Source organism: Paralichthys olivaceus, chromosome 8, assembly GCF_024713975.1.
Source record: "Paralichthys olivaceus isolate ysfri-2021 chromosome 8, ASM2471397v2, whole genome shotgun sequence".
In the NCBI taxonomy this organism is placed as follows: Eukaryota; Metazoa; Chordata; class Actinopteri; order Pleuronectiformes; family Paralichthyidae; genus Paralichthys; species Paralichthys olivaceus.
In genome coordinates this window covers 25,602,387-25,614,952 of record NC_091100.1, presented here as the reverse complement: position 1 = coordinate 25,614,952, position 12,566 = coordinate 25,602,387, and the positions used below count along the sequence as shown (strand labels likewise).

The following is a 12,566-nucleotide window of genomic DNA, read 5'->3' as shown; positions in this document are numbered from 1 at the left end:
CTTTGAATGGAACCAATTCTCTTCTATATTAAATAATTCCAGGCAGTTGATTAATGGCCATCCTATCCAGTTTTCGCGTTGGAGAGAGAAGGGAATTCGCACAATGGGGGATATTTTTGGGGAAGAAGGTTTGCAATCATTCCAGGACTTATACACTCAATTTGATCTACCACATCCCTCTTTTTTCTTTTATTTGCAGTTGCAAGCTGCCTTAAAGTCTCACTGCATTCCCTGGATGCTCTATGGAGGGCCGATATCCCGGAGCTGAATCCATCTTACGACTGAAATATAGTCGGGTCTATCATACAAGCCTCCACAAATCCTGATCACCAGCAAATACACAACAATTTTACACACTGAGTGTACATGACACTTAGGAAGCAATGATTAATGAAAATTCTTCCTGACCCTATTTGCATTCTATGCCCTATGAAGGCTGCTGGGAGTTATTTCAATATGTTTTGGTAATGTCCTCCACAGATGAGGCATGAGTGTGGCATCCTTCATTCTCCTGTTACATTTATACTAAATGGTTAGTCTGAGTTGGGCTTAACACTGGTCAAAAAGCAAGTAATAATAGCTGGGCTCACTGCAGTGAAAAAACTGCTCACAGTGCGATGGAAGCCACCCCTCTCCCATCGAGTGTGGGGTCTAAGGTATTTAGATATTGTGTACTTGGAACGATTGACAGCCCGTGTGGGCAAGCGGGTCAGAAATTGTTATGTCCCCCTCTTGTGTCAGTTTGGTGTATGTGTGTTCTGTTCTGTTCCTCTGTTTTCTCCCCAGGTGATCAGTCACTCAAGCCCACCTGTGTCCAATCAACCCACTGGTCCTGTCTGCCAATCAGAGGGCGCCACCGCCACCTATATATATATGTGCTGTGTTCATGTGGGAGCCTTTTGCTTTTGAGAGAGAGAGCCGGAGAGGTGCTGTCAGAGAGTTGGCTTCTGTATTATTCGTTAGGGGAAAGGTGAACAGGTAAGACACCCATGGGTTTACATTTCCACCCAGTAGCCTTACACCTGTTAAAATCACTAGGTAAGGAGTAGGTGCCACACCACGTATTTATGATGTGTAGAGTAGCTTAGAATTCGGTTTCTGTGATAGCATAGTGTTGCTGCACTAGCTTAGGACTGCACGTTGTGATTTATGATTTCTTTGCTTGGGCACCGCTCATAGTTCCTTTGTTCCCTGTGGCGTTTATTTTTGTATAATAAATTATTGTTCCTTTTACAAGAACCTTGGTTTGGTTTACTTTGTGAACACACCACACACCCTGCTCTGCGCAGTGTTAGGCCCTTTCAAACATCCCTAGACACTATACAATCCCATGGGTCGTAACAGAAATAGAAATGTGAAGTCTGATATCCGTGAAGCTCAAAAGTCATTTAGTATTAATACTTTATGAGGAGGCCTGGACTGATGGGGGACAGGTTTAAGTGGGATGTTTTTTATTTTATTAATTTATTTTATTGTTTTGTTTTGGTCTTGTTTTTGTGGTTGTGAGCACTGTGGTTACTCATTTCAAGAATGTCCTCATTTTTTCTTTCTTACTGGCATATGTTATGTATGTTATAAAGAACGTCAGATAAAATAAAAATCTGATCGAAAGAAAAATAGAGGTTGTTCTGTATAGACATTTCATAGAAACCATAAGGAGTAACCCACACACATTAAAGCCCTATTTAACAAGGTAACTTAGATTATAGCACTTTTATGAGCCTAACTCCTAAAATAGAAATAATATCATGAATATTCACTGTCAGGGTGGAGGGATGAGGGGATATAGAGAAGAAAATACCATGTGAGAAGGCAGCAGATCATGTCAAAAAGATTTGTGTTGATTTGGACATTTTCCTCACCAATCTCAGATTGGACAATCTCATCTCCATCCTTTTTATTGCAAACATCATGATTGCAGCATTAGTCACAAAGATCAGTCACTAAACTTTTATCTTGACCCTTCAACCACTTTGTGGAAGCTAATAGGAATCCCAATCAAAAACAAAGCACAGTAAATGTTTCCTTTTGTCTGTCTGATGGGTTAAAGTGGTGACGTGTTCATCCATCACTGCAGAGCCCGCAGCTTCCTCTGGATAGAGCCTCAAGGAGCATATCAGAAACATCAGTTTCTTTACTGCAGCAACACACTGCCTCCCCGGCACCAAGGTCCACAACATCCTGGCAAAGCTGCCATGATTTCTGCAGGCTCTGCCGATCTCCATTAAAAGAATAATTGTATATTTTTTTAATTGGCTATGGTAAGTCTGTTTATATCAGTGTACTGATCCCTACACTTTGCCGTGGATGTGAACAATTTAGATTAAAAAAAAATTCCGGGGGATGCCTCTCCTTCTTCAAGACGGATGGTATCCATCCAAATAAACTGGGTAGCTGCATGCTAGCAGCAAATGTGCAGCAAGCTCTGCATTCATGTCCACATGACTGTTTACCTTGCTCTACACACACCATTACCTCCCTCTTCCTCTGTAATGCCTCTGCAGAGGGCTGTTCACTGTGAGCAGTGGACACGTCATGGCCACATCTGCCCATCACCCTCCCCTGCTCTTCTCTGTCCACCAAGAACAGCCAAGTACCATCCACTGTCACTAGCTCTACAGTATATTCCTGTCCATATCACAAACAGACTGTCTAACTCTCATTTCCATGTATTATCTAACCAGGCTGGAAACAGTATCCACAGAAAATCCACTTGGTGTAAAGTAAATAATTGAATTAATGTTGAACATTCCTCTTGGAATACCTCCATGTTGCACTTGGTTCCCACCCACATTAAAACTGTTCTGTTCAATGTAAGGTGACTCAATAAAAAGTCATTCATTTTCAATGACTATTATTTCAAAACTATCAACATTCTCCTGCTCACTGAAACTTGGTTAAAATCGGATGATTTCACATCATAAAATGATGCTCAAATAAAACAAAAACTATATGCATGTACAGATATTATTGGAGGTCAGTAACCCTTTTAATGAATGGAGACAGGTATGTCTGTAACCTTGATATCTCTTAAAGGTTCAGTGTGTAAGATTTAGGTGAAAGGGATCTATCGGCAGAAATTGAATACAAAATAATCCTAGTGACGTTTTCACTCGTGTGTTTCATTTAAATTGTATGAATTGTTGTTTTCTTTACTCTAGAATGGCCCTTTATATTTACATACTTTATATTTATTTTGGGAGCTGAACCTTTCAATTCAGACAAAACTGAGGTCATTAAAAATTGTCCCTAAACATCTCAGAGAATCACTGTCTGAACAGATAGTCACCTTGGATGATCAGTTAGGCCTCCAGCTCCACTGTGAGGAACCTTGGAGTTATGTTTGACCAGGACATGTCATTTGACCAACACATAAAACAAGTCTCTAGGACAGCTTTCTTCCACCTGCACAATATTAACAAAATTAGAAACATCCTGTCTCAGAAGGATGCTGAAAAACAAGTCCACACATGTGTTACCTCTAGACTAGATTACTGTAATTCTTTATTATCAGGATGCCCCAGGAAATCGGTAAGAATTCCAGTTGTTCCAAAATGCCGCAGCAGAGTGCTGACAGGAAGTAGAAGGAGAGATCATATTACTCCTGTCGTAGCTTCTCTACATTGGCTCCCTGTAAAATTCAGAATAGAATTCAAAATCCTGCTCTTCACATGTAAAGCCCTCAACAATCAAGCCCCTTCATATATCAAAGAGCTGATAACACCATATTATCCAAATAGATCACTTCGTTCTCTTGTGGTTGCAAGAGTCTGTAAGAGTAGAACAGGAGGTAGAGCATTCAGCTACCAGGCTCCTCTCCTGTGGAACCAGCTCCCACTCTGGGTTCAGGAGACAGACACCATCTCTGCATTTAAAGTTAAACTTAAAACGTTCCTCTTTGATAAAGCCTATAGTTAGTTCTGGATCAGGTGAGTCCTGAACCATCACTTAGTCATGCTGCTATAGGTCTACACTGCTGGGGGAACTCCCATCATGCACTGAGCAACTCTCCACTTCTCTCTGTCTCTCTGCCCCCCCACATTCATTCATTTATTTATTTTAATACATGTCAATGACTATTTCACTTTGTACTCCCATAGTCTCTCTCTCTCTCTTTTTCTCTCTCATGTCAGATATCTCTGACCCCGGAACCTCAGGACAACAACTTTACCATTATAACTATTATAAATTACAATATCTCAGTAATAATTATTAAATGAATTTTGCCAGTTATCAATAATAATTAATAACTTATTTACACTGTTGTTTACATTTTAACTGGTCAGATCTGATAAATGATGGTGCTCAAGTTTCCCCGGTCTTTCTCCCCTACTTCCCCCTCCCCACTATCCCTCTCTCTTCTCTCCCCTCTTTTCCACCCATCTCTCCTTCCCCCGTTTTCTTTGCTCACCCCAACTGGTCGAGGCAGATGACCGTCCACATTGAGTCTGGTTCTTCTAGAGGTTTCTTCCTGTTAATGAGAAGAGTTTTTCCTCCACAAAGTGCTGCTCATTGTGGGAACTGTTGGGTTTTTCTATATTTTGATTTTAAGGTCTTGACCTTCTATGTAAAGTGCCTTGAGATATTGTATATTATGATTTGGTGCTATACAAATAAAATTGAAATTAATTGAATTGTTTGGCACACTTCAACTTTTCCAGTTGAAATCTCTAATGTTGAGCTGACAAATCTACGAAGGGCTTTGGATTATGGCGTAAATTAAAATCAGCTCTCTATAACAAGACCTTTTTTTAACTTCATTGTGGAGCATGAAATTTACACATAGGGCATAATGATGGCAATTCTATATTGCTCATATTGAAGAATGCTGATATTGACCAATTCACTTTGTTCACAGTAATATTTAACTGAGACAGAAGCGAAGGACGCAGAGAGACAGCTGAGGACAAAAAAAATGGAAATTAAGTGGATTTTTCTGACAGCTTTTCTCTCATTACAAAGCTTTTCACACTAGACATTCTGAACAGTAACATTAAGATAAGCAGGGCTTTAACTAATGATATATAATTACAATATTATTATTATTATTATTATTATTATTATTATTATTATACAATGAATGCTCATACTGAATTTATAGAACTAGTGTAGTGTCCAATCTGAACATGCCTGTATGGATTTGGTTGTTCTCTTGGCCAGTGTTAATGAGCTATATGAGTGATGATATGAGTTGATATGAGTGATTTTTAGAAAACTTTCTGTCCATCCTACTCGGTTTATCTATGGAGAAAATGTTATAGTCAGTGTATTTCATAACTTCTTCACTGACAGCTACTGATCACTGGTTGTCTTGTTTTTCTCATAATGTATATATATTGGATGTATAATGTGTCCAAATTGCCCCAACCTCAGAACTGCACCTCCCTTGGCCATTATCAATAGACATGCAAAGTGTGAAGCCGATAAGAAGAAAGGTTCACCGGACATGCATTCCACATACAGACAGACAGAGACATACAGTAGTAGCTAGACAATGGACTTCTTTAGAATTGAAGCATTGTATCTTTTTTTGAATAAATTCTGTTGATTTGTTCAAAGGACAATTGTGTGGAATTTTGGTGGCATCTAGTGGTGAGGTTTTATACTGTATATTTCATATTGCAATCCCACATAGTTGTAAGAAATACATATTTTCTATATGGTGATAACTCGAGGGTCAACAATAACAACATGGTAACTACATGTATACTGTGACTTTTAGTAATAATGACATTATCTTCAGCTTAATTAAGATTTTCTCCTCTTGTTTGAAACTCAATCAATAGCTAAATGAAATGAGCCATTTCCTACTGCACCATATTATCGTCACTATTAAGGCATGATGTCTCGGTAGCTCTAGGGCTAGTATGGGGATTTACTAACATTGCTGTTGTTTCCTAAGAACCAGATACGAAAATCGCATGTAGGACTACTGGTGAGGTGTTCGTTGCTCATCTGCATGTAAATACAGCTGGTATAATTAATACTAAATACTAAAAAGATTAATATATATAATAGCAGCAATAGTACAATATCAAGATCAAAAATATTATAATGGTATAATAGAATAATAGTTAAGTAATATTAAAACCATAATCTAAATGTAATATCTGTATTTGAAAATTATTTGCACACATGATCTATATTATTATGGGAATCTGGAGGCCTGGAGGGAAAAGCTGTCGCAGAGCATTGTTATTCTGGTTCTGCTACTAACAGCCTGTGGGAGGGGTCCGTCAAGATGCAAGAGTCTCTGTAGTCCAGGGGTCACCAACATGGTGCCCACGGGCACCAGGTAGCCCCAAAGGACCACATGAGTCGCCCGCAGGCCTGTTCTAAAAATAACACAACTCACCAGTGAGCTGCGTCTAAAATTTGATATGACTTTCTAATTAAATTAAATTATTTATTTTTTATACTGCCAAATTTGTATTCCCATAATGAAGTTGACTATTGACTATGATTTGTTAAAACGGTTTGTCAGTGGCTAGTGAAAATGGGACATTTTTCTTCTGATCGTCTGAAAATTTAAACAATTGCTGAGATTAATAGAAATAAAGTGTTGAATATTGACATCATCTGTTTCCCACCTTGATAAGTCATTATTGATAATTATTGTGAGAAATCATTAACGTGATCAGTGTCTTCACCTAGATGAGAATCATTTATCATTAATAATGATATATAACTAAAGGCAAACTGAGCAAATTATTTCAGAAGAGTGGATCAAGCTGGTAGCCCTTGGTTTGACTCAGTACCCATGAAGTAGCTCTCAGTTTCAAGAAGGTTGGTGACCCTTGCTGTAGACACAGTGTGGGACAGATGACCCGGATGGAGGTTATCTCAGCTGTTTCTGAGGCACACAGTGGTGCAGCCGTCCAGGAGGATGATACACACATGTCAAAATACAGAGGTTGAGTTTACTGTAATATGAGTTAAGTCGTACATCCATGACCTGTAATATGCAAAGTAAACGACAGGTGGCGGCAAAGCGGCAAACTGCTCTCCAGTCCACCAGAAGAAGAAAGATGATCGTCGACACTGAAGTTCGCTTCCGATTCGACAGTTAAGAGGAAAAAAGGAACTCCGTTTTACCGATGAGAGAACGTGTGAGACATTTGAGTTTGAGCTTCACTGTCTGAAATGCTTTAAATAAAATAAAAGCTCACATGTTTGTGGTGAAACCTCGTGTAGAGAAATCTCATCAGACCAGGTTCAGATTAAAACCACTTCACTCTTCTTCTCTGGGACAATGTGCTCCAGGTCTGAGGAGAATCTGTGGGATGGGGTTTTTTTTTTTAACTGGACCTGGTCCGATGTGATCCGGTCTCACAACGTTTCATCCAATTCATTCATTTTTCCAACACACGAGCTCAGCTCCCCTTCACTTTCCCTTTAACTCTCGAATTGGAAGCTAACTTCAGCGAGGCGAAGGATCGTCGTCGTTGTTTTGATCGCTGGGGGAAGAGAGAAGATACAGACTGTGCGGTTTGAATAAACAGGTACGTTGTTGTATCAGAGGGATTAGAGAGGGAGTGCACAGAGGTGTGTGCCTCTGATCCAGAAACAAACCGTCTGAGTGGAGGAACGACACGGATGTGTGGTTGTAATGTTGTAATAGCTGGTTCATAGATATCGACACACCCTCTTGTTTCACTACGGATGAGGTGGATGTGAATGTTGATCATGCATAGAGCTTTGAATAAAAAGGTTCCATAGTGTGCAGATACTATCATATCTCTTCTGTACCGGAGATTGTATATATACTGTATATACGAAGGATAGAGGTGCAAGAGTGATCACCACTGACACGTCGAGGTAATGTAATTTGAGGTTCTGTCTCTTGCCCCGGGACACACATGCGAAGTGCAGGAGCTAGGATTCAAACGCCAACCTTTCGATTAGTGGATGACCCACTCTTTCTCCTGAGCCGAAAACAACAAATCAACCTGCAGAAAGCCCACTGGGTCTGTTCCTTGTCTGATCTCTTGAAATGTCTATCTACAATCTGTGCAACAGATCACAGACTGTTTGCATGCACCCAACAGCAGTGAGCAGAAACACACTCAAGAATGTTGGAGAGGTTTTGCAGTGGTGGTTGGTCACACATATATATATATATATATTTGTTTTCTAGATCAGTCAGCATGACAACCAAGCGTGGACTGATAACTGACTCATTCAAGGTGGTGAAGAAAGCAAGGAGGGCGAGCAAACGAGAGAAGAGAGCCAGTCCTCCCCCACCACAGAAAGGTGAGGAGCAGCCCAAGTGTCATCGCGTGTGATCCTCATGTGTTCTGTGTATGCTCATCATCTCTATTCAGTGAAACAGGGGCCAGTGTTCACAATGTCACAGTTACCTGTCCGACTCAATCAGCACCTACAGCTTGTGTAAAAGGCTAAAATATAGTTTTTTATTTTTATCACATTTTAATTTGTCAGTGGAAGGGTGTGTTAAAAAGTTGTGTGATACCTACCTGTATGAATATGTATCCTACAAATGAAACATGTCATAGTAAATGAAATAGACTGTGAAGGCAGCGTTTTCTTATTTCAGTACATTATTTTGTGAGTGGAGTTATTGCATTTCATTGTTATAATTTTACTTTTAAATCTAACTCTGTTCAGGTTGATCTCAGTGTTTGATTTATGTTACTTGAGTCATATCTAATAATGATTTCATTCTTTTTGATGGAGCAGAAGCTGAAGCAGAAACAGTCAGAGAGAAGGAGCTGCAGAAGCTCAAACAGTTTGATCTGGACTGGAGGTTTGGGCCCTGCACAGGTAACACACACACACACACACACACACACACACACACACACACACACACACATTGTACTGGAGAATTGCTGGCAGACTGTGATATGTAAATAGGGTGTTAACAAAAATATTTTTCACTGTTTTGAATTAGTGTGCAGGTGTAGACACTAGATCATCTCAGCATTTCTCTGTGTCAGCAACTGTCTTGTTCGTGCTTCAGTGATGTGTATACTTAACTAACTTACATATCATGTCGATCTATATTGCAGATTTATTTCTACTAATACTTTTACTTTTTACTTTTGTCTTCTTGTTTAATTAGATTTATTTTGATTACCTGCTTTTTCATGGCTTGCTCAGGAGCTCTGTGACGTTTGGATTTCCCCCTGGGGATTAATAAAGTATTTCTCATTCTGATATTCCAAATAGGAATAGTTTTTCATTACTTTTGCCAAGGAGGTTATGTTTTCATGAATGCAAAAACTACTGAATCGATTCCTATAAAATTTTGTGGAGGCGTGGCTCATGATCCAGGGAAAACCCTATTACACTTTGGTACAGATCTGGACCAGAGGGCCCATCCCAGGAGTTATTTTTCACTTTCTTTTATATAGTAATTTCGGTTTAAATTGGTCATGCATAAGGGACTGAAATTTATTATTATGAGTGTGGGAAATTTGGTGCGGATCCAAATAAAAATCTAAATGTGGTTTCATAGGAGGACTGTTGAGCCGGAGGTATGTACTCTGCCAAGTGACATTCTACTTTTTGATATGTAAAAGAAATATGATTGAAATGGCAAGCAGATATAACCAGTAGAGTTTTACTGCAAGGGCTGCATGGGAGGCACACTGGCACAGTTGTCTGGGATTGAAGTCCAGTTTCTGTATAGAGTTTACATGATCTCCCTCAACGTTTCCTGTTGCACTGATGCAGATTGACCTTTTTTCTCAAGCATGTCTCTGTAAACTAGGCACATGGAATATGTAAAATGTACATTTCCAGTATCAAACAGTATGTAGAGAGATATTTTAGATGTAATATTTTCAGATTTTATTCACACTGGATTCAATGATTATGTGTTATATGAAATATGGCACTCATTGTAATGAAACCACAATTCTAATCAGGTCTGCAGTTCCCCTCAGCTCTGTGGAGCAACTTGTAGCTTTTTGCTTTGATGGTTTGGCTCATAACTTTACTGGAGGATTCAGTCTTACTGATGTTCTGTAGCTTGTTTCCAGCCTCAACTGTTAGCTACCTGCCCAATTCAGTCACATTATTGTGCTGAAACCACATTCCCCAGGTGGCCAGAAAAACAACTCCACATGAATGCTAATGCTGCTGTATCTGTTGGATGTAACTGTAAACTGGAAAATGTTCATCTTGTCAACCTCGTCAATGTTAATATGACAGAAGTTGTGTTGTGCAGCTTGTTTTGCTGCCATAAAGTGACCAAAAGATATTTCTTAATACAGCTTTAATTATGTCAATCATGCACCTATCATCTTACTCTGCTCCAGGCTGTAAAATGTTCTTGCTTGATGGGTACATCTGTGATACATTTTCTCCTCTCCTCAGAGAAAATCTGCAAATAAAGAGTTTTAATCCTGGAACAAGGAAGATCAGCTACAAGATTAATCTTGACCATAAAACATTTGATTCAGAGCAAAATAAATATTGGGAAACAGAAAAGGTCACAGGTTCAATTATTTTAAGAGTGTTGTTATATATTGTAGTTTGTGCCTTGTATGTTTGTATATAGTCTTTCAGTGGTGTATAGTGTAGTAACCTATAGTAACCTAGTCTAGTAACGCTAATTGATCTGATGTAGCCGAACAGAGCCAATTTAAGCTTTCATGATTTTCAAAGTTGTGGTAAACATTACCATGGTAACAGCAAGCTCCACCAATCAGAGATGACGCTAGAATTGTCGGTGGTGTAGAACTTCGTGCAAACATGTATTTGTGTTCTCTGTTGATATCATCTCTTTTTACAAAGTTTAGTCACTGCAAAAAAAGGGTTTAATCACTCAAAACACTAAATCATTTATTGTAACATCTCTTCATCTCTTCCTCTCTCCAGGTATCGGCAGGCTGCAGAGATGGGAGAGAGCAGAGTGCCATGGTCTGAACCCACCTGAGGAGATCAGAGACCTGCTGCTGCAGACAGACACTGACCCCGAGTATAACCAGAGGTAACACACATAAAAACATACAGACACACGCACACACACATGCACAACTGACAATAATCTGATTCCTTAAATACATGTTAACTACAATGACACTTTTCTGAGAAACTAGTCCAGTGTCCCTTCTAAACTTGCCCGTTGTCTTGTCCTGTGTTAATGCTCTGAAGCTACTTCAGTATTATTCCTTATCAGTTGTAAGTCCTCGTCAAGCAGCTCTACAATGAACTGTCAGTTTGTATTGGTTGTGTGCTGTATGTTGTGTGCAGAGCTTTTTATAAACAATCTATGGTGCAGATTTAGGTTAGAAAACTTTTACAGTCAGTGTTTTGATACAATTTTACTGAATTTTCCATATTACTGTTCATGTGGAGTTTCAATAATTTACTTAACTGCTGTTATTTCTTTTCATACATTATATGACTATTTCAGAGTTTTCTTAAGCAACCCACACAATCTTCAGACCCAAGTTCACAACTTGTAAAATAAAAGCAATGAAATTAATGTTATGGGTTACTTTGAAGACAACTTGCCCAACAGGAAGTGATTTGCAGAAAAATGTTGCCATAACAAAGATCAGCCTGACGCATATCTGTGTCTCAGAAGTACTGATAATTGTCCAAATTATCTGGAGGTGATTTTGATCCCCAGTTTGACTCAATCGCTGACCGCTGCTGTAGTTTATCTGACTGCAACAGTGCCCTGGTTGACTGATTTTTTATTGATATTGAACGTATCACATGTCAAAATTGTTCCGAAGTCAACACTGCACTTTCTTGGGCAATTTACAACACACATGCCAATTATGTGAATGGTTCAGGAAGTATGTACTCCACTTACAGACATAAAGACAGACGTATTTGGAATTAGTTGGTAGATTACACAGCAGCTGATTTGGTTCTGGGCACCTTTGTGTAAAAGTGCATAGGTATTAAGGATCAGACTTTAATGTACCAAAATATACTGATTTATTGTGAATGCAATCCATACGTGTTATTAACACAGCATATCAAGGACCACTTCATAAACACATCATGTTGTTTGAAAGGATTGACATCAGTTATATTATTTATAATCAGTGAAGCACTGACTCATTAGAAATGAGCTTCCATTGTTGAAGTTGTGGTTTGCTCTTCAGAGATAATGTTAAATAATGATAATGTTTCAAGCAATATTCTGTTTACCTTGTCTTTCAGCCTATGGAGTGAGTATCCTTTGTAAGGAAGTCATCCAGAGGAGAGAAAACCGACTCCAACGAAAGTTAAATCAAGTTTGTTTCTATGTAGGCATTTTGAATGATAGTGTCTGAGGGCTTTGCATTACGTACAGCCCTGACCCTGTATCCTTAGGCTCTTTAAAACTCCAGATAAGAAATATGAGAGTGAAACCATGGCAACTGAAGAAGATCCTTCTTTCAGCATGGAGAACATCTGGATGTGCTTTTTTGCAGTTAAAAATGTTGTCTTCTAAACACTAAGTTTTGTTAACATTTTAATAAAAAATCTACCAAAACACTGTCTTGTTCTGTCTTGTAATGTTAGCTCACTACTGACAGGGAACAGTAGTGAGAAAGTATTTTTGCTCCCTTATTATAGATGGCTCGTGGTCTGCA

At 39.0% G+C, this 12,566-nt stretch overlaps 1 protein-coding gene across 1 annotated transcript; it reads left to right on the top strand.

The window, feature by feature from the left end:
• Positions 1-7,008: 7,008 nt before the first annotated feature.
• On the top strand, positions 7,009-12,466 carry pold4 (DNA polymerase delta 4, accessory subunit). Its single transcript, XM_020083898.2, has 5 exons — positions 7,009-7,502; positions 8,138-8,253; positions 8,701-8,784; positions 10,849-10,960; positions 12,151-12,466. The coding sequence occupies exons 2-5, from the start codon at positions 8,148-8,150 to the stop codon at positions 12,173-12,175; spliced, it is 327 nt and encodes a 108-aa protein (XP_019939457.2). The 5' UTR covers positions 7,009-7,502; positions 8,138-8,147; the 3' UTR covers positions 12,176-12,466.
• The last annotated feature ends 100 nt before the right edge of the window (positions 12,467-12,566 follow it).

What these genes read in the sequence shown, in the direction of transcription:
- pold4 (XM_020083898.2), top strand. Translation starts at nt 8,148, where the DNA reads ATGACAACCAAGCGTGGACTGATAACTGACTCATTCAAGGTGGTGAAG. An exon ending in TCCTCCCCCACCACAGAAAG is followed by an intron (nt 8,254 to 8,700) that starts GTGAGGAGCAGC and finishes TTGATGGAGCAG; the next exon opens with AAGCTGAAGCAGAAACAGTC. An exon ending in GACCCCGAGTATAACCAGAG is followed by an intron (nt 10,961 to 12,150) that starts GTAACACACATA and finishes CTTGTCTTTCAG; the next exon opens with CCTATGGAGTGAGTATCCTT.